This window comes from Staurois parvus, unplaced genomic scaffold (genome assembly GCF_062004578.1).
Source record: "Staurois parvus isolate SC_StPar_1 unplaced genomic scaffold, SC_StPar_1.0 ptg000142l, whole genome shotgun sequence".
In the NCBI taxonomy this organism is placed as follows: domain Eukaryota; kingdom Metazoa; phylum Chordata; class Amphibia; order Anura; family Ranidae; genus Staurois; species Staurois parvus.
The window spans coordinates 3,933,048-3,955,920 of NW_028317938.1; the positions used below are offsets into that span (position 1 = coordinate 3,933,048).

General features: G+C 38.8%; 1 protein-coding gene across 1 annotated transcript in view; it reads left to right on the top strand.

The window, feature by feature from the left end:
- The window catches only part of ACACA (acetyl-CoA carboxylase alpha), a 535,652-nt gene that overhangs the window by 280,076 nt on the left and 232,703 nt on the right, over positions 1-22,873 (top strand). Inside the window, exons 35-42 of the mRNA XM_089673600.1 lie at positions 2,801-2,842; positions 3,230-3,445; positions 4,229-4,384; positions 5,445-5,648; positions 12,554-12,709; positions 14,318-14,464; positions 19,139-19,408; positions 21,521-21,618. Of these exons, the coding sequence (XP_089529726.1) occupies positions 2,801-2,842; positions 3,230-3,445; positions 4,229-4,384; positions 5,445-5,648; positions 12,554-12,709; positions 14,318-14,464; positions 19,139-19,408; positions 21,521-21,618 (1,289 nt within the window). The remainder of the gene's footprint in view (positions 1-2,800; positions 2,843-3,229; positions 3,446-4,228; positions 4,385-5,444; positions 5,649-12,553; positions 12,710-14,317; positions 14,465-19,138; positions 19,409-21,520; positions 21,619-22,873) is intronic.

The window sequence follows — 22,873 nt, forward strand, 5'->3', positions numbered from 1 at the left end:
TCCTATACCCACAGTTTATATAAATATTTTTGTATTTCAATTTTTATAAATTCAATTTTTATAAATTTATAAACATTTAAAGAAGACGTGAGAAACAAGACACGCCCACACAGGGGCTATCAATTGCACATAAAAAGTAACTACACCCAGAGTTGATCTAGAGGAAGGCAAAAACCCAGAAAAGCATGATCCAATTTTCTACTGCAGTTGAAAAATTCCTTCCTGATTCCCCGAGAGGCAGTCGGTTATTCCCTAGATTCACTTTACCTATAAATGTTAGTATCCAGTTATATTCTGTATATCCAAGATAGAATCCAGGCCTTTGTTAAAGCTATCCACTGAGCTGGCCAAAGCCAGGAAATGGTGCCTGCATATCACTGTCTTGGTATATATACACTATACAGTATGATTACAATCTAAACCTAAAAGTAGGAGTTTTTAAATATTAACACATAATGATAAGGTTATTTACATCAAGCAGATCTTTTATATGTCTTCCCCCAAAAGGGGAAGTTCCGCTTTAAGTCTTTGTCCCCCGCTCCCCACTAAGGATTGGCACCATTGGGGAGCGGGTACACGGATTTGACAGGTACCCGCTCCCACTTCCGCTGCGATCGCATAGGCGATCGGAAGCGGAAGTTGTCCCCCCCTCCCTGTAGTCTTCTGGGACACCTGACAGGTCCCAGAAGACTACGGGGCCATTCACAAAGCGCAGCGCTTCTCACGTATGCGCAGTGGGAACCCGAATGTGAAGCCATAAGCTGTCACAGCCGGGTGCCCACACTGAAGATGCTGGTGCCAGGGAGAGAAGACTGTTGGTGAAACCAGTGGTGGTGAGGAGACCGCTGGACCAAGGGACAGGTAAGTGTCTGTATATTAAAAGTCAGCATCTACAGTTTTTGTATTTTTTTAGGTGGAACTCCACTTTAATATGTAACTAATGGCAAAACATTTTTTTTTTAGTTTTCTATAGTTTATTGCTGCCCGTGCAGGGAGATTCATCTCTCTATTTGTCCTGTTTACCGTTATCAAAAGTAAAAGAAATTCCTACATTTTGATTCGGACATCAGAACACTAATAGAGGGGAAATCTTCCAATGGGGACAGTAGTTCTGGTGACATACCAGGATTCCCTCACTTTAGAGGGATTTCCACTCACTTCCTGTTTTGGCTCTGGGACAGGAAATGAAGGGCAATCTCCCCAATGGGACGCAAATGGCAAAAACAATTGACTGTTCAAAATGAAAAAAAAAAAGTTTTGCCCATTCATTTTTCATTTAAATAATAATAATTAAAACTTTGTGAATACCATGCTGCCTCTTTAAGCCTGATTTAAACCTTTATCTTTAAAAGCGTAAGGGAAATGTACTTGTTAAAATATAGATTTGGTTACATAAACCTTTTTAATGTTGACTTGGTTTGGAGGCTTTATTTTAGAATCTACAATCTTCCTGATAAAGTATTGTGCTTAAACTCAGCCTTACAGATTTACAGCTGTAGGCAAAAGGAAATCATTACGGGTTTTCTTCTTTTCCACTATTGTGGTTCTTAATAGTCCTGTTGATTGAATGAAGCTGTTATCTTAGTAGGCAATTTGCTGTACAGTACAACTGATTTTGGTACAGTAATGTAAGACTGTATGGTATGAAAACATTTGCAAATGAACATCTCTGGGTCATTGATTACAATATTTGTGTACAGTTCTGCTTATACACTAGAGTATTTTAAGTTCCAAACTGATCAGTGTTTAAATGGTGTAGGGCCGTCATAGCTTGGTCATTCTCTTAGCAACAATTTGGGCCTTAGGTGTCACTGGGCCTAAAATAAGGTATGTTATGAAAACAGGTTGTATTTAATAATTTCATTAGAATGTCGATGAGGGGGAAATGAGGGACTAGGGAAGGCACATATAAGCAGATTAAACTTCTGCTTTAAAGGGTTTCTTGTTAATCAAATTTGCACTTGCAATATAAGACCTCCAGTACAGACTTCCTATTCTTATCATTACTGTAGCCTGTTTGCAGCCTGCATTGTCATGACTCTGCTCCACCAGTCCAGGCCTTATAGAATATTGTCTGTCTCCACCCTTCCCTTAAGCTTACCGCTTTAAGATTGCCATTATTGTAACCCCCGTAACCACCCCCCTCCCTCTTTTTATGCTTTACTTCCCCCCACCCCTTTTTTTTTCTCAAATCCTCTTCCTCTCTTTTTCCCTTTTCTGACATATACGGCGTACTCACCCAGCACTGTTTGGTTCCTCATAGTTCCCAGAGCTGATGTGAAGTGATGTATTTAAAGTGATTCTGAAAGGTTAATTTTTTATTTTTTGAAAAATAACAAACATGTCTATACCTGCTGTGTGCAGTGGTTTTGCACAGAGCATTCTGGATCCTCCTCTTCTTGTTCCCCTGCAGGCTGTCCTGGCCTCTCCCTCCTGTCAGGTGCCCCCACAGCAAGAAGCTTGCTATGGGGGCACCCACTGTTCCGTGTGCCTATTCACACATGGAGCCACGGCTTGGCCCCACCCCTCTCTCTCCTCATTGGCTGACTGGCTGTGATTGCCATTGGCCTCCGCTTGCTATCTCAGACAATGAGGAGGCAGAGACCAGGGACAGCCTAGGCTGTCATGCACATTGCTAGATCTTGATGGGACTCAGGTAAGTACTGAGGGGGCTGGGGGCACTGCTGCATACAGAAGGTTTTTTCTCTATGCATAAAGGTAAAAAGCCTTGAGCCTTTACAGTCAGTCTAATGACAGCATTTATTATTGTCAAATCGATATATTGATATTTTTCTTTCAGAGGGAATTCCCCAAATTTTTCACTTTCCGTGCAAGAAACAAGGTAAGGGTTTTTTTTTTTTTTAAACAATGCACAAAGTACAGTTAAAAGGGAGATTCAATTCTGATTTTAATTAAATCCTTTTTTTATATTCATTTTCCACTCATCCTTTAAAATAGGATGGATCCCACATGTACATGCACTCACTGTTACAATGTTTAAGCAGACCCTCATATCATGATCTGTCAGTCTTCCTCGTTGCCCAATTCATTTATTCCGAAATAAACAATCTTTCATCAACTCCAGCTTTTGCTATCTCCTTTCTTAATTTTTTACCTACTTTTTTTTACCTCCTGTATCTTTTTTATGTACACATTTTATAGTGCTTAAATTGTAGTATGTTGTTTGTTTTATAAATAAATTAAGACAATATACTGTGTGCTTTCCAAGTTTGAAGAAGACAGAATCTACAGGCATTTGGAACCAGCACTTGCCTTTCAACTGGAGCTTAATCGTATGAGGAATTTTGATTTAACAGCCATACCTTGTGCTAACCACAAAATGCATCTGTACTTGGGCGCTGCAAAGGTCGAAGAGGGAGCTGAAGTCACAGATTACAGATTCTTTGTCCGTGCAATCATCAGACATTCTGACCTAGTTACAAAGGTGAGTGCTATCTTAAATTAAGTTACTTAAAGTGTTACTAAACCCAAGACCCTGCATTCACTATATCTGGTCACCCACAGTACACACAACATGGAAATGCAATTATTTTAGTAAATATAAACTGCTAAATACCTTTTCTCATCTTCTATCAATGTCCAGCCACACGTTAAAGCTTGTAGGAGGAGTTTTCATTCTGCTCTAGGAAAATACAGGACCCCTGACCCTTGTCTGGACAGTGCTGATTGGCCCTGTGCTGATCGCCCCTGTGCTGATCGCATGCACTCTCCCAAGAAAACACACCAAACAGAGCATGTGCAGAGTGACTCCACATGATATGTATTATCAGGAGATAAGAGGGGGACACTGGAAGAAGGGGAGGATCAAAGAAGTCAGGATCAAACCGCATTTTTACACAATGCAGAGGTTTAACCTCTTCGGTTCCACAGTAATTATAACAAGCTTACTTTACTGCATATACAGACTGATTTTACTCTTATGGGTTTAGTAACACTTTAACAATCTTACACAGTTTTTTTTTTTGCTAAAACTGTATGTGATTGAAACTAAGGTTGGTTGAGAGGTGTCCATGATGACATCAAACTGTGTATAACACTTACATGGAAATACAATCTTCCACGTTGAGGTTTTCTATTTTTATAGGTGGTTTGTTCACTTATTTATGCTTCCCTACACAGTTCTTCTTACAGGATGTAGAATTGGCACTTGTTAGTGCAGTGTCACTATATATAGATGAATTTGTCTATATCTCTCTGTACTTCACAGGAAGCCTCATTTGAGTACCTTCAGAATGAAGGTGAGCGCCTCTTGCTGGAAGCTATGGATGAACTGGAAGTTGCCTTTAATAACACTAATGTGCGCACTGACTGCAACCACATCTTCTTAAATTTTGTTCCTACTGTTATCATGGACCCTTCAAAGGTATACCAAAGGCTCTTTTTTTGTTTATTTCTCTTTAGTTTGAGTGTGTGTGTTTTCCTACAGTTTCCGTCTCTTATAGGACAATCTTGATTATTTTTGTGTTCTTTCTCTTCTGCCACCTTTCTTCATTATCCCAGCCGCTGTGCTCCCAGTGATTTTGGTTTGTGACCAACCACGATTTGGCCCTGTATGCTATATTCTTGACCCATCACTCCTTGAGACTTATGTTAGATTACAATATTGTTTTTATAAACTAAAGCTGTATTTAGTTACTCTAGTGTAGTGTTGTTGTCTGTATATTGACACAACAACTGAAGTGTATGTAATGCCTACTTTAGTTTGTATTAATATAACTATCAAAAATGTGTCTATTAGAGAACATGCAAGGTGGGGGATATTAGAAATGATTAGATATTAGAAATGTTTGAAGAACTGTTTCAGTTGGTAAGGTGCATAGGGGAGGAGTATTGAGCATATTGCGGTGGGCAGTCAGTGCAGTAGAAGGGCGGGAAGGGTATGATGGTGGGCAGTATGTGAAGGAGAGAAGTGCTAAGGGTATGATAGTGGGCAGTATGTAAAGGTGAGGAATGTGGGGGTAATGGCAGTGGGCAGTATGTACAGGGGAGAAGTGTGGAGGGTATGATGGTATGTGTAGGAAAAGAGTGCAAAGGATGTGATGTTATGTGCAGGAAAGAAGTGCCGAGGGTGTGAGGGTATCAACTTGGTGCATGCATCCGGCAGTCCCATAGACTTGATTCCAGTCTTCCTCTTCAACTTAAATGTTGAGGAATCAAATAAAGCTGATGGAGCTTCAGGATGTGTGCACCAAGTTGAATAGGATGTATCTTATTCCTAGGTTGCAGGTTATTAACTGCACAGTGTCCTACTGGTACTTTGCCAACGGGGAACAGAAAACAGAGGTACAGTGTTGTGTACTTCTGTTTCTGTTCCCCTTACATTACATGTGTCCTTGTTTCTGTTCCCCCAATTGCAAAACAAAAGTTGAACATTTTAATTAATACAATTACGGATAACAATAACATTAACCTTCTGCCAACAGATTGAGGAGTCTGTCCGAAGCATGGTAATGCGCTATGGGAGCCGTCTCTGGAAGTTGCGTGTCCTGCAAGCTGAACTGAAAATAAATATTCGTTTAACACCAACAGGAAAGCAGATTCCAATTCGATTGTTTCTGACAAATGAATCTGGCTACTACTTGGACATAAGTCTTTACAAAGAGGTGACAGATTCAAGAACTGCACAGGTAAAACATGGGTAACATTTATATCAAAGATGCAAAAATACACAAAAATAATTGTGTTCATAAAATGTAAAGGATAAGGAGGATTCTGTATACTGTACATGGATCAGAGGATTCTGCCAATTCATTTGGTGCTAAACGGAGTGTGTGGTGTTTTTTCATATATCTTTATATATTATTCCCGATATTATATTGTAATATTATGACTAAAAAATATTTTTTTATTTCTTTTAGTTGGATAAATGACATATTGCATGAAAATATTCTATATTTATCCATTCCAGCCAACCTGTCACAAGTGCAAATCTAGTGTTTTAGTGTTTCAGATCACTGGTTTATTGATGTGCTGTAAAAACAGATCTGAATAGCAACGCTTATGATTAAACATCCACACTTTAAATGAGTCAGCAAATAAGTTCTCATTCACATGGCAATCCAGGGCCATAATCTTGCCTGATCAGCATATTTCTGTGACAGGTTGGGTAGGTGTTTGTAATTAGCGGCAGATGGGAAGCCTGTACAAAAGAATGGCAAGGTTACACTGTGGCTGTAAAAACCAAGATGGTGGCCTCTGATGGCGTAATGACATCATACATGACATGGATGGATGTGGCAACATGTTTTGGGACAGGAAACCCCTTTCCAAGCATCGAGGCTATGATGTCATCTCGCCCACAGTTGCTGCCATCTTGGTTTTTACATACTGCTGGTTCATCTGCAGATTTTTCCTGGTATACTTCCTGGTATCTGACATCCACCTAGAGGGGTCTGCTGTAACATCAATGCCTACATAGTATACTGCCACCTATTTGGAGACTTGAAAGATGTGCTTGTATATTTATTTTACATGTAAGTGCAATATAAACTTTTAATTTTTAAAATGGGTTTTAATAAATACTACACTCAAGTAGTGTTGCTCTCTCTCCCTCTTCCTTTTTGGTGTATACAGGAAAGCAGTATGAAATGTTTATTTAAAACATTTTTTGTACAAAATATGTTATATAGAATATCAACATATAAATTATGTAAAAAAAAAAAAAAACTGGAAAAAAGCTGCTAAAGCGTTGCATTATCAAGCATCAAGTGTTATTTTCAGAGGAGGAGTATTGAGTTAAATTTGAGACTTTAAAATGTTGAATTCTTCAATGGAAAGCTTTTGGAACTTATTTAAATGCCTTAGCAGATTGGCATGACAAGTTTAATTCAGTTATTGGCACCCTGACCACAGGGTTTCTTATAGTTAAAATTTATGAAACTAAAAATGAAGCAAAGTATAGGAACTATATAGCAGTACATGGATTATGCATATCATGGAGAATAGGCAGGAAATGGTTTATTTCCTTATGTTAAGTGTTTGGTATTTTAGTTTATGGAACAGCTGCCATTTTTACATTTTGAGAAACAGAAATGTAATGCAAGAAATATTTACTGAAAATATATTATAAAACAGAAATAAGCAACAGTTGCATAGTTGATGGAGAGTTTGATGAGGCTAAAGCATTATGGGTGGAACTGCACATGAAGGTTCATACTACAAAGGTAGTCATTGGCGTTTGTTATAGACCACCCAGTGTTAATGAAGAAGTGGAGGCTCAACGTCTTGCACAGATCGAAAGAGCTGCAAGGGCTGGGACAGTGATAATAATGGGGGGATTTTAACTACCCAGAAATTGACTGGAGTAATGGCACTGCAGGAACAGTTAAAGGGCTAAAATTTATAAACCTACTACAGGAAAATTTTGTGGTACGGTTCATAGAGTCCCCAACTAGGAATGATACTCTGCTAGACCTGGTAATCTCAAACATGCAGAGCTTATTACTAATGTCTATATAAAAGAACATCTGGGTAGCAGTGAGCATAATATGATTTAATTTATTGTTAGCTGTAAACAACAAGCACATACGGGAAAAATAAGAACACTCAACTTTAAGAGAGCTAATTTTCCAAGGCTGAGAGCTGCTCCCCAAGACTTAGACTGGGAGGGAATATTGGCATCGATGAACACAGCACAGAAATGGGAGTTCTTCAAAAAGACTGTATGTGAACACACTGCAAAATATATTCCCATGGGTAACAAGTTTAAAAGGCTAATAATAAAACCTATGTGCCTTACGGCCAAAGTTTAAAAAATTATAAATAATAAAAGAAGAGCTTTTATAAAATCTAAAAATCAAGGAATGCAGTCATCGTTTAAACATTATGAAGAATATAACAGAATGGGTAAAAAGGAAATCAAGGTCGCAAAATATGAAAACTAACAACAAACTGCAAAAGATAGCAGGACAAACCCCCAAAAATTCTTCAAATATATTAATAGTAAAAAGTTCCAGTGCGAGCTTGTAGGCCCTTTACAAAATAATCTAGAGTGGGTGACTGGGGAGAAAGAGAAGGCAAATTTATGAAATACCTTCTTCAGCTTTGTGTATACAAAGGAGCATGGGGGAGCTCTTGTCCATAATGGGCATGGTATTGACACAGCCCAGATGATCCACATTGACTCTCAACTGATATGTTCCAGAAATATTTAGACAGAATAAAGGTGAATAAAGCACCTGGACCAGATGGAATACACCCACGGGTCCTTAAAGAATTGAGCTCTGTCATTTCAAAGCTATTGTTTCTAATTTTTAGGGACTGGGATAGTACCACTGGATTGATGTAAGGCCAATGTGGTGCCTATATTTAAAAAGGGGTAAAAATTTTTACCAAGTAATTATAGACCTGTTAGTTTAACTTCTATAGTTGGGAAGATACTGGAGAGTTTAATAAAAGACCAAATAGATGAGTTCTTGCTTGAAAAAAATATTTTAAGCAACAGACAGCATGGATTCATGAAAGACAAAAGTTGTCAAACAAATCTGATTTCTTTTTATGAAGAGGTGAGCAAAACCTTGGACAGAGGGGTGGCTGTGGTATACTTGGATTTTGCAAAAGCGTTTGACACAGTTCCCCCCACACGGCTACTATTTAAGGTAAAGTCTAGAAAACTGGCTAAAAGATTGTATTCAGAGAGTAGTGGTTAATGATTCATACTCTGAATGGTCTAGGGTTCTTAGTGGTGTACCCCAAGGTTCAGTGTTGGGACCCTTACTTTTTAATATATATAAAAACGATATAGGGTCTGGGATAGAAAATACAATTTCAATGTTTGCAGATAACACAAAGCTTTGCAGTGGAATAACGTCCTTATAGGATGTCTCCAACTTACAAGCCGACCTCAATGCACTGTTTAATTGGGCAATTATGTGGCAAATGAGGTTTAGTGTTGATAAATGTAAAGTTATGCACTTGGGGGCTAAGAATATGCATGCATCATACATACTAGGGGGGGGGGGTACAACTGGGGGAATCAATGGTGGAGAAGGATCTGGGAGTTCTGGTAGATCAGAAGCTAAATAATCGCATGCTGTGGTTTCTAAAGCAAGCAAAATCCTCTCTTGTATTAAAAGAGGTATAGACTCCAGAGAGAGAGATATCATTTCACCCCTGAACAAATTGTTAGTAAGACCTCATCTGGAATATGCATTTCAGTTTTGGGCACTAATTCACAAAAAGAATATTGGACAACTGGAGAAAGTGCAGAGAAGGGCAACCAAACTGATAAGAGGCAGATAAAGGAGGGATATGATCAACATGTATAAATACATCAGTGGTTCATATAGTGAACTCGGTGTAGAGTTATTCACCCTGAGGTCATCACAGACGACAAGGGGGCACTTTTTACGTCTGGAGGAAAAGTGATTTAATCTTCACATATGGAGAGGTTTCTTCACAGTAAGAGCTGTGAAAATGTGGAATAGACTCCCTCAAGAGTTGGATCTGGCCAGCTCAGTAGATTGCTTTAAACAAAGTCTGGATTCTCTCCTAGATACACATAATATAACTGGATACTAACATTTTTAGGTAACGTTGATCCAGAGAAAATCCAGGGGATCAAGAAGGAATTTTTTCCCTGCAGGAGCAAATTGGGTCACGCTTTGCTGGGCTTTTTGCCTTCCTCTGGATCAACTGTGGGTATAGGATTATATCTTTTTTCTTTTTTTTTCTTTTTTAATGGTTGAACTGGTCAGCCAGACTAACTGTAACAGTAAGGTAAAAGGATTTTCAAAAATGGGAAAAATAATTAAGTGAAATTTGCCAGGTCTTGTCAGGCAGTGCTGAGTTCAGACCATTTGCAGAGTAAATTCATTCTGATATGGCTGAGGATCTGGCCCTCAGAAGCATGTCTCTCAGTAACCTTGGCAGTTTCCATGTCAAGCAAGGGCTCAGAGTTGTTAATGCAACAGCTTTTTCTTGACCCCTATAGGATGTTGCTGAGTGAACACTTACCCAGTCAAAAAATCAAAAGGGTGTGTTGGAGGGATGCTAGAGTGTTTTATAATGATGCAGTGGACACATCCTTAATTAAATATATCCTGGGTTAATATGTTTTCAATGTGACAAGGATTTACAATCCAAAGATCAGCAAATTATTACAGTGAAATGACAATTTGTTAGATACCATCTGTGATATAAATCTTATGTATATTTCTCTTAGAATGTCTAATGTCTGATTAGTTTTCTGGAATGTAGTAATATAGGTGTGTTTGGTGTCTAACTAATTGATATACATTATTGTAACCTATTTATAAAGGTAATCCTCATTACTATAGATGTTATGAAATATGAATTATAGGGGAGAGATTGAGATACACGAAAGTTAAATTTTTGGTAAAAAGCCCCAAGCTCACAAATGTCTATTACTAATCTGCATATCAGACTGTTTGTGACAGGGTCATTAACAACAGAGCCTCATCAGCAGTCCATTGAAGACCCTGCTAAGTAGGGTTTATGTTGCTTCTGCATCCCTTCTAACTTTGCTGTCTTAAGCGGGGATGTGGTTTTTCAAATATGTCACCTTCCCTAGCTGCATTACATTTAAATCTGTTTTTGTTTCCCACTTTCAAATTCTGAGGAATATCATGGTGGCTTGGTGTTAACTACTATTTCCGAAGGAATCAATGTTACTCTGATAAAGAACTGAAATATATGCTTTTTGCTTTGTATCCTTGAGATGAATCTGTGGTCAAATACTACAATTTGACTATACCGCATTTCTACGTTAACGGTTTGCAAAGCTCAAAATAATTTACTAGTTCTCAGTACCATACTGTTAGCACCATTGCATCTGACAGTATTCAGCTCCGATGCTTCAAGGCTCATGGGTTTTTTACCTTGATGCATTCTATGGTAAAAAAAAAAAAACCTTCTGTGTGCAGCAGCAGCTTTCTTTCCCCCCAGTACCTGAGCCCCATTTCGATCCAGCGATGTGCACGAGAGCCTCGACTGTCCTGGGCCACTTCCTCCTTGGCTGAGACAGCAGCTGGAGCCATTGGCTTATGTACTGTCAGTCACAGTCAGTCAGTGAGTCAATGAGGAGAAAGCAGGGGATGAGGCCGAGCTGCATCTGTGTGTGAATTGACACACAGACCAGTGTCTCGGGAGCAAGCCTGCTTGGGTGCCCCTCATAGCAAGCTGCTTGCTGAGTGGGCACTTGGCACAAGGAAGGGGTCAGTTGGGGGACCCAAGAAGAGGAGGCTGCTCTGTACAAAACCACTGCACAGTATAACAGGTTTGTTATTAATAAAAAAAAAAAAAAACCTGCCTTCACAATCACTTTCAAGGGCTTGATAAGGTAAAACTAGCTGTTGTGCAGCTCATTGTAGGAATAAAGTTAATTGTTTGGGGTTAGGGTAGAGGGATCATGACATTTTTAAAGTCTTCTAAAGTTATGGATAGGTTATGGCTATGAGCATTTGAGGGAAATGTCTTATTTTGCCTTGCTTTTTTTAGTGCCATAATCCCCATAATAAAAACTATTGTTCTAAGCTGTTACCAGACCACAATAGTGCAAAGGTCTAATTGCTTCATTTTCTGTAAAACTAGTAACTCCACTTTTGTTGAGAAAAAAAAACAGCCCCCTCTGGGTGATCAATGTACATTGCAAGTAGAGTCCTACCTGTTTCTGCTCTGAATGATCTTTGTTAGATCATGTCTTGTCCATAGTGATTCTGAACGGCAGTGACATTTTCATGTTTGATGAGCCGATGGCACTTTCTGGGCTCTAATAAGAGGAGAGTGGCAGGGTCTGCATCCCATTAGAAGTGATTAACCCTTTAGAGGCATCTCACCAAAACTGATTTTTTTTGTTCGAGAGGATGCCTAAAATCTGACTTACTGGGTTACGGTATCTTAGTGAAAACTTCTCATAAAATCAGTGAGTCAGACACACAGGCAGGAAATAACTTCTCTGGGATTGTTCCATCTCCAGGTTGCCATATTGTATTGCATTTTACAGAAAATGACATCACTGCAGATTGAGAATGAAACATAATTTTTAATAGCAATAAATTACAATATGGCTCGTGTCACAATTGTATATGCATTATTATTATTATTTTTCGCAATTTTTGGAGTTACCCTTTAAAATTCCTTTCAATCAATAGAGCTTAGTTGAGCTGAAAGTATATTGATAAATCTGAACATGCCATTCTGAACAGAGAATCAAGCTGTAAATCTAGTTGGTAAATTTGAACAAGCTATTGTGAACATAGAATCACTATTTTCTTAATGGAGTTGGCGTGTACCTCTAAGCATTAACTTAATATGCCCCCCCCCCCCACCAGCTGGGTTACTGCAACCTGCTGCTGGTATGTGTGTGTCCGTGGAAGATTGGTACTCTAAACGTTTCTCAAGATGTGGTGGAAAAAGAAGCCTGGAATCCAGAGGACATATTTTGTATTTTAAATTTGTTACTTGAAAATAAAAAATATATCCCAAAACAACTGAAAGCATCATATTAAGTAATGGTCTTCAGACATAACAGGTAGATATTAGATTTAAGATGAGTTTGTTTTTTCTTTCATAGATCATGTTTCAAGCATATGGGGACAAACAGGGACCGCTTCATGGGATGCTCATTAATACTCCCTATGTGACAAAAGATTTGTTACAATCTAAGCGATTTCAAGCTCAATCTCTCGGAACAACTTACATATATGATATCCCTGAAATGTTCCGTCAGGTAAGATTTTTATAACTTTAAAATTCAAAATTGAACCAATATACAATTTAAACAGACTATATCCAAAAGCAGGATAATGTTAGTTCCAGGAAACAAAAACCAATTAAAATGTTTACAATTATGTATTGGACAAGCACAACTACACTTTTGCTACAGAAGCCTCAAGCCCCACTCCATAGAGAGCTATACATTAATCTAACTTTGAGCCCCCCCTCACGACAGTTCATAGCTACCTCTCTGTGGTGGCAACAGCATCCCACAGTCTATGTCTACAGTACAGAAATCCCGGGACTGGGTGCATCTGTGCAGTAACCTTTCATAGATTTGAATTAAGGTTGACTCACTAATGACAAATAGGCTGTTCATTTTACAAGTAAGTTTTTACTTTGAAAGGTAATTTCCTTCAATTTCCCCTGGTTTAACACAATAGTTCCCTGCCAGTCATTGCACATCCAACTGCTGCTGTTCTATCAAAAAAATATGTTTAGGTGCTAATGCTATCACATCTTTGGACTCTTTGTGTGGCGGATACACTTTGGGTAAGGCCATGTTTGTGTGTCCTTTCTAAATATCAAATGTTTTGTTAGAAATAAACCTATAGTGTATTTGTGATGTAGTAACCTATTAGTGCAGTCAAGGAGACTTTTAAGATTAGCATTTTGTATTATATTATTTATTCAGAAGGACAACAAGGTAATTGTATTATACAAAGATGATAATTTAGTTAAATTATCCAAACGTTCTTCAACAGCAATTGAAATTGGGGTTAAGGGTATAGAGTGGAAGGAGGTAGAGTTAGAAAAAAAAGTCTACCATATAACTTAAAGCACTGGAACAGATTAGCATAGCAAGACATGCAGTAGGCTCAGTTGTCAGCCAGTCTACCATAAAATATAAAATTCGTGTTTGGGTTTTGTCATTATCATAAGAAGTGTGATGAAGGTCAGAGAGGTAAAAGGAAAGGATAAATTATGGACTTTATAAGTTGGAGATTACTATATATTTAACCCGAAAATATTAAATGTATCAATCCTTTGACAATTTAACTTTCATTGCAATTTGTGCTGTACTTGTAAGTACTGATAAATAATATTTTTTATATCACTAAAGTAAAATTGCATATAAATGTATGTCAGAGTAGACAGAAGGGGATGTAAAAGATTTGGGATGGCTATTTAAGAGGCCAGCTAAACCACACTTTTAATTGGGTTGTGTTCAGTGTAGTCAGAGTGGCCCTCCACCTTCTACTTGTAATGTAATATATTGAACCCTACAAGCAATAATCCTACAGTAAGCATGGATACTTGCCTGTTTTACCAATTATGCAACAAAACATCTCAAAATGAATACATCCTGCTGAAATGCTTTGTGAAATATGAATCATTAACTATCTAGCTGGTTGGCATTGGGAGCATTGCAGAAAAAAAATGTAGACTTAAGAGTAGTAGATTGTAATTACAAGCAATGTCAGATACATCTCAGTAGGATATGTTTGCGAAAATATAAAATGCCATAAATCCAGATTTTTCATTTTTCATCAGTTAGAATTAATTATTCTTCTAATGTTCCAAGCATTAGGCATAATAAAATCTTGCTATTTTCCTTCAGGCGCTTATAAAGCTATGGGAGTCAATGGATGCAAATGCTTACATTCCAAAGTGTCAGTTGTCTTCCGATGTTCTCAATTATACTGAACTTGTACTGGATGACCAAGGCCAGTTGGTACACATGAACAGACTGCCAGGAGGAAATGAGGTAACTTCTGTAATTCCTTTGACAGATTAATTTCAGCATGCATCTTTATTATTTTTCTGTTCATCATTTGTCCCTGACCATATACCTTGTAACATGTTCATTTGATCTAGATAGCACCTGGATAAGATGTAAGTTGGAGGATTAGGTGGGAATTCGCATTATCAGGATTGTGAATGTTGTTTCCATTATTATTTACTCCTATTTATAACACATGAACTGTATATCTGGAGCAGTTCAACTCTTAATGGGGTAACCAATGCTACAAAGCCAGGATGATATGCTAAAGGTGTCTCTGCTTAGGACAGTTCTGGAATAGGAGACTAAATTAAAGAAACAATAGATGCTGTTTAAGTATCTACAGATACCTAGAGGAATAAATATAAATAAACAGCGCAAACATAGACCTCTAAATCAAATCAATATATAAAGTGCAAACATATATAGGAAATTATATTAATAGTGAAAGTCCATCATGATAATAGACAACAAAAGTTCATAAATCTCAGAAAATTTGTGCAAAAAGATCAAAAATTCTTCTAATGCAAAGAAAAACTTCCACCTTCCACCCGTGCAAACCAACATCAAATGCACTCACCAGATTTAGGTGAATGAAACGCCTTTTAGGAATTTTTATGGGATCCTAAACCCTCTTTCGTATCCACTCTATAGGAATCCTCACCTTCAGTATAGGCTCCACCATACAACCGGGGAGAGAAAATCTCAGATAGTGTGATATTGCAAAATACCGTTTTTAAATAAAATCAAGGATTAAGGCCACTCACATTTAAATCACTTTAAAAAGGCATATTTATTAGGACAAGCTTCTTCCAGATGGACAATGAATGTCAGACAACCTCCTCAGGAATCTCACATCACAGCTCCAGGATACAACAGAAGCTCTCCAGAGACCAAACATGCACAGATCCCAAAAGATGGCCGCTGGAACGCACCGCTCAGCGTGCGCTCCACTCACCGGAAGTGACGTCAGACGTACGGGGTGAAGACCGGAAATGCGTCAACGCGTTTCGCCCCTCCCATCGGGCGTTTTCAAGACGCGTTGACGCATTTCCGGTTTTCACCCCGTACGTCTGACGTCACTTCCGGTGAGTGGAGCGCACGCTGAGCGGTGCGTTCCAGCGGCCATCTTTTGGGATCTGTGCATGTTTGGTCTCTATGTTTGGTCACTATTAATATAATTTCCTATATATGTTTGCACTTTATATATTGATTTGATTTAGAGGTCTATGTTTGCGCTGTTTATTTATATTTATCACGTTTTGTGTTCATCACATTGCACAGCAGCAGGATAGATCCTGTAGTAGTGTTTTTTCACTTGGCGCAGGAAGAATTTTTAGTTTTTAGATACCTAGAGGAGTATGGAGGGTATGACAATGGGCAGTGTGTTCAAGGGAGAGGTGTTAACACTATGACAATAAGCTGGATGTGTGGGAGGGTATTGCAAGGGGCAATATGTGTAAGAGGAGTGTGGAGAGTAGGATGGCAAACATTATGTCCAAGAGAGAAGTATAAATGTTATCACAGCAGATAGTTTGTACAGAAGGAAGTTGTGGATGGTTTGATGGATGGCAATATGTGCAAGAGAAGGATGTCTAATGTATGGCAGCAGGTAATATGTGAAGAAGAGGAGAGCAGGGGGTATTAGGGGAAGAACTATGAGTAGGAGAAGAGTTCATAGGGTATTGCAGGGGAAAATATGTGCAGGAGAGGAGTACTGCAGGTATGCCAGAGGGAAGCATGTGCAATAGTGTGTGACATGGGGAATCATTAGCTCTAGTGGTAGATGTGTTTTCAAATAAGTCCCCGTCAGTTAGGAACTCTATTTAGGGGCCTAGTAGACCATGTTTATTAAAAAAGGCAAAAAAACAAAAGTCCAACATACGTTTCCCACACAGGGGTTCTTCTCCAGCAAAATACAAATGAAAAATACCAAGCCGCCTGGCTCTCTGGTCAGCAGTACCTCTGATTGTTTTGTCTCCCCGACCACTAGCTATTCCTGGCACTGAACACGCACAGTTTTGAGCTTCTTGGATGCACACAGCCTTCAGTTCCTTAATGCACAAAGCTTTGAGCCCTTTAACACACACAAAGCTCTAAGCCCTTTAACGCACACAGCCTTGAGCTTCTTGGATGCACACAGCATCTATCTCATACAGAGACTCTCTCTCAATGGCAGCCATTGGTCCAATTGACATCCATTCCTCCTGCAACTCTCAGCAGATCAACATTATAAGGGCTATGTGCACCTGTGTCCACACCCTGTTGGTTTACTACAAAACCCAGACACTGGATTGGAGATTTTTTCCCTCCTAAAGCGCTTTGAAATCTCCAAACGGAGCCCCATCCAGAAATATCAAAATCCTGAGAAATCTGCGAAAGCAGTTTTCTCCGCTCACATTTTATGTTCCATAGTCCTGCACTCAGCACATGTACAAACTCTGTGTCCTTTTCCTGACCATTTCTACCTATATTCTCCCAGTGACACTTTTACAAGTGGGATATGGAGAGTATGAAAAATGGCTGGATATGCGGTAGATAGCCTGGAGGCATGGCAGGGCAATGTGTGTAAGAGTGAGTTGTTGATATGACAACAAGGGAGGGGGGATTGGGGCATTGGGGTTGATTTACTAAAGGTAAAAGTTAAATATACTGTGCACCACAAGTGCACCTGCAAGTGCAGTTACTTTAGATCTGAGAGAAATCTCTGAAATGAGGTGAAGCTCTGCAAATTTTTTTCATCTAATCATGTGCAAGCAAACATGCTGTTTTTTTATTTTCCTTGTATGTTCCCCTTCATATTTAGTGCAACTGCATTTTCAGCGTGCTTGTAGTGCACTTGGAGTGCACTTGTAGTGTACAGCCTATTTACTTTTAGTAAATCAACCCCACTATGTGCAGGAGAAGATTGTGGAGGTATGATGTCAAAAATAAAAGTTAATCTTTTGACTCACAAATCACATAGCAATGATTTCCAGAGCACTGTGGATTACCTAAAGAGACAGTGCAACAGTATTTTCTTTTTTCAGACAGGATCTCTCGTTAAAACTTAAAATTGAGCTATCCAATAAGATATGTTATTTTTCATTATAGGTTTTTATTAAGAGTACAACAGGGCTACGTTTGCCTTTAGACTAATTTTCTGTGAGTGAAACGTTGATGATGCCAACTAAAAACAAGAGAGAGGGAGGGAGCGATAAGTCACTGCTCTGGCTAACTCTATAGTATATATAAATATCATCTTGAGCTCTGTGAACAAAGGAGAGACTGGAAAACATGAAAAGTAGCCAAGAGCTCCATATTTATACAACATAAAACTACATAATATGCACATGCAATATTTTATATTTACCAAGATAAAAATAAGAAACATAACTACACACGTTAAATAATTTTTGGGGGCTTAAAAAAAGATACAGGTAAACATGATGTGACATTGGTTGTAATGCTTGTCATGAAAGAAGGGATCTGAAAAAAGAGAGAGGGAAAAGTTGGGTTGGTTAAGGAGCGGTTGCCCGCTCCTTAACCTCCCTGGTGGTATTCCCGAGTGTAGCTCGGGGTAAACTATCAAACAATCCCGGCACTGGGCATAGAGATGAGTGAAGAAGAGATTGCCTCCACTCATCTCTATGCCCTTGGAAGACCGGAGCAATGTCACTTCCAGTTCCGGCCATTTTTTTTTTTTTTCTACAGCACTAGATCAGTGCTTTTTTATGCTTTACATTGCAGAGGAGAGATATGGGGTCTTAATGACCCCATATCTCGCTATAAAGAGGACTTGTCACTAATTATTTCTATCACAAGGGATGCATGCATTTCTTGTGATAAGAATAAAAGAGATTCAATTTTTTTTAAAGGGACAGTGCAAAAAAAATTTAATACATTTAAAAAAAAAAGTGCCCCCGTCCCCCCGTGCTCGCACGTAGTGGTGAACGCATATGTAGGCCATGCCCACATATGTAAATAGTGTTCACACACGTGAGGTATTGCCACGAACGTCAGAGCAAGAGCAATAATTCTCCTCTGTAACTTTACACTGCTAGCCTGTAGAAATTTTTAAACCCATCACGCATGGAGATTTTTAAGTACCGCAGTTTCACGCCATTCCACGAGCGTGCGCAATTTTAAAGCATGATATGTTGGGTATCTATTTACTCACTGTAACTTCCTCTTTCATATTTTATAAACAAATTTAGGTATATATTGGGTTTTTTAATCAAAGTATTTTTTTCCAAAAAATATATATTCATTTTTAAAAACTGCGCATTTCGGTTTTGGTTTTCGGCCAAGTGCATGTTGAACTTTTGTTTTCGGCACCAGAATTTTAATTTCGGTGTACCACTATTAATAACCAAAAAAATTGTTGTTGCAGATGCCGGCATCTGCTGGCTCTTTACCAGCTAGTTATTCACTGGTTGAAAAGGATGCCAGGGACCACCGGCTATAAAATACAGCTAGCTTTCTTTAGTAAAATATTGCATCACATCATAAAATAGCTCATGCGGTATTGTAGCAGCATTTTATAGTGAATATCAAAAACATTTTGAAAGATGCTAAGAGGCATTTTACCGCATTTCTTAAAGTGGTAGATATACTGCTTTGTGAATTGAGTCTTATGTGTTATATATTTGCTTACAATACATGTTGCTTTATCAACAGATTGGAATGGTAGCTTGGAAAATGACCCTTAAAACTCCAGAATATCCAGACGGCAGAGACATAATTGTAATAGGAAATGACATCACATACAGAATTGGATCATTTGGACCTCAAGAAGATTTGCTGTACTTAAGGGCATCAGAACTTTCTAGGTCACAAGGCATTCCACGTATATATGTTGCTGCAAACAGTGGTGCAAGGATTGGTTTAGCAGAAGAAATACGTCATATGTTCCATGTTGCATGGGAAGATCCTGATGATCCCTATAAAGTAAGTTTATGAGAGATAGTTATTAACATTTAGTTAGATTAGCTGTTCTAGAACTTGGACTTGAATGAAGAATAGGCACATATTAACCTTTGTAACTGGAATCTCAGCTTGCCATAGTTATTACAAAATTATATCTCAGCGGATACGTTTTCAGCAAGCTTGGGAAAACATTTCCTATCTGTATTAACAGCAGGCATCCTACAGCCAACTGCTGTTGGGAAAATGACCAGTTGGACAGATTAGAAAATAGGCTGTGGGTGTCTTTCTTACCTCCTACCCCAACCCCCTTCTCCCTTCTATTCCTGCAATGATCATTTATTTTCAAGGAAATTAGCCAGAAAGACCTCTTCAGATGGTCAAAGTGTGCCTGAAAGGTCAACTGTTATCAAAACTGTATTTCCATTCTTAACCTGAAAACGTAACTTCAAAAGCCAGCTCTTTTTTCTGATTACTGTAGACATAGTATTCAACTGTCCATTTCATGCTGAGCATTATAGCTAAAAAATTATTCATTCATTGCCTTTTTACATGGGAATGAAATCATGTATTCATGTAGACAGATATAAGTATTCAAGAAAATTGGAGCAGACCTTTTTACTGTCAGGTAGCTTCAGAAAAAACAAATGATTATTTACAGCTGATTTAGTTATAGCTGAATTGCATTGTGTTGTTTTGTCACATAACCCTTTCTTATACACTCACCGGCCACTTTATTAGGTTCACTGTGCTAATGCCAAGAAAATATCCCACACACCATTACACCACCACCCTGAACTGTTGATGCAAGGCAGAATGAATCCATGCTTTCATGATATTTATGCCAAATTCTGACCCTACCAACTGAATGTCGCAGCAACCGGTCTGCCCATTCTCTTCTGATTCAACAAGGCAATTTCATCCACACAAATGCCGCTCACTGGATATTTTCTCTTTTTCAAACCTTTCTTTGTAAACCCTAGAGATGGCTGTGCTTGAAAATCCCAGTAGATCAGCAGTTTTTTAAATACTAAGACCAGTCTGTCTGGCACCAACAACCATGCCAGGTTCCAAGTCACCAAAATCTCATTTCTTCCCTATTCTGATGCTCAGTTTGAATTTCAGCAGCATGTCTACATGCCTAAATGCATTGAGTTGCTGCCATGTGATTGGCTGATTAGCAATTTGTGTTACTAAGCAATTGAACAGGTGTACCTAATAAAGTGGCCAGTGAGTGCAAGTCTTATGGCTTTATAAGAGATAATACATGCAAGAGCTAGCTAGGTACACATTGAGGTTGATTTACGAAAACTAGAGAGTGCAAAATCTGCTGCAGCTCTGCATAGAAACCAATCAGCTTCCAGGGTTTTTTTTTTTTTGTTAAAGCTTAATTGAACAAGCTGAAGTTAAAAACTGATTGGCTGCCTTGCATAGTTGTATTCGATTTTGCACTCCCCAGTTTTAATAATTCAACCCATTGTTTTTGGTGCTTATCTATTCAAATCTCCCACACGTTCATTAGTGGTCTTGCCTGGCTCACACTGATTTGAACGGGTGCTATTGAAAAGTATGGGCTGCGACTTGTCATGCAACTTTGATGTCCAAATTCACATGACAAGTTGCACAAGTGTGAATGGAGCTTGAGTCAATCAAAATAACTGGTGCTAGAGCAACAATAACCATCCTCCAATGCAGGCATACTTTGTGATAACGTGATACCAAGGGAACAGTTCACTTGATCACATCAAATGCATTGGTCTGCCAGAATGTCATGGTAGTGCTTTGCGGTGGGCAATCTCTTTATAACAGTGGAGGTACTGGTCCTAATACCTGCACCTTGCTGCACGCACTAATGTTCAGACAGTTCTGCAGCAGCATTATTTTGTTTGGAGTGGCTTTTATAATAGCATAGAATGAGTAGCTAAAGAGGGAGAATTTGAATAGGTAGGTACTCATTGCCCTATGCCCCCAGCTTTCATCTCTGGTAGCCCTTGGTTATAATTTTGCATGGCTTGTTCTCTTTGAGGCAGCTCACTTTTATCAATATCACTAATTACACCCAAGTTTTACACGAGGAATCTACCACTGTGGGCCACATGATTGTATTATTTGCTAAAATCATTTTTTTTCTTTTAGGGGTATAAATATCTATATTTAACACCTCAAGATTACAAAAAAGTGAGTGCTTTGAATTCTGTGCACTGTGAACATGTGGAGGATGAAGGAGAATCAAGGTAAATATGTGTCCATAGTTGGATATGCCGTTAACTATTTTTATATTTTGTATACTTGCTTTTGCTATTTACTACACTTTGGCATGCCATTATGCCTGTGGCCCCATTTAGAGCTGCTGGCCAGATATTATGAGGTCTGTAATTCCCTATTTTACCTTATTACAAACAGTAGTAAGAATTTTGCATATTGTCAAAAATGTTTTACCATGTGCAAAGACAATGGACTGTCTATGTTTTGCAAATTAAAATAATAGTTCTTCCAAAATTACATGACTAAATAATGTGAATACCTTTATATCATGGTGTACAGGAGGCTTGGATTTAACCCCTATATATACACATTTGCATCACCAGAGTGTTAGCTTTATATATTGGTGACATTTTTGGCAGCTCCAAATCAATAATGTCTAAATAATGTGAGATCCATGGAGTCTACATCTCTTTGAATTTATTCACTTTATTGTGAAGAATGGCTACCGGCTTTTCATTGATCTGATACCATGTATTTTTTTGGTTAACTTGCATGATCATTGGGGTTCCAGACAACCAGCCTTTAGCCAGGGTTTGGCTGGCTGTCAGGAAAATAAAGATCAGAAGCCTGAATTTTTCACTACTGCAACAAGTTGCTTGGAGATTGAGGACTTCATCTGTGTTACTAGGGATGTTGCTAGAACAGGACAGTATATACCAGTGACTACACTCTTATGTTTGTGCTATGGCTCGGGTCCTTCATATCCCCAGCTCCTTACATTACAGTTTCCCCTTTACATCACAGCCCTATTCACATCCCAGTGCTCCCTTTATACCACAGCGCCCCCTTTAAAATTGCTGAACCCCTCTTTACATCACAGCACCCCCCTTTACAATACAGACCCTTCTTTACATTATAGTGCCTGCTTTACATTTCAGCCCCCCCCCCACATTAAAATCTCCCCATTTTACATCACAGCGCCTCCTTTATTTAAATGTCCTGCATCTCCCCTTCACATCACAACCCCCCCACCCTTTACATTACTGCCCTCTGCCCCCACCTCACATCACAGTCCTCCTCCCCTGCACATCAGTGTCCTTTGTTACCCCTTTACATCACAGCCCCATTACTTGAATCCCAGTCCCTGTCACAGCCCCATTTCCTTGCACCCCAGTCCCCTTTTACAGCCCCCCCCCACTTACTTGCATCTCAGTCCCTTTCACAGCCCCCCCTGCTTGCACACCAGTCCCCTTCACAAACCCCCTTCCTTGTATCCCAGTCCCC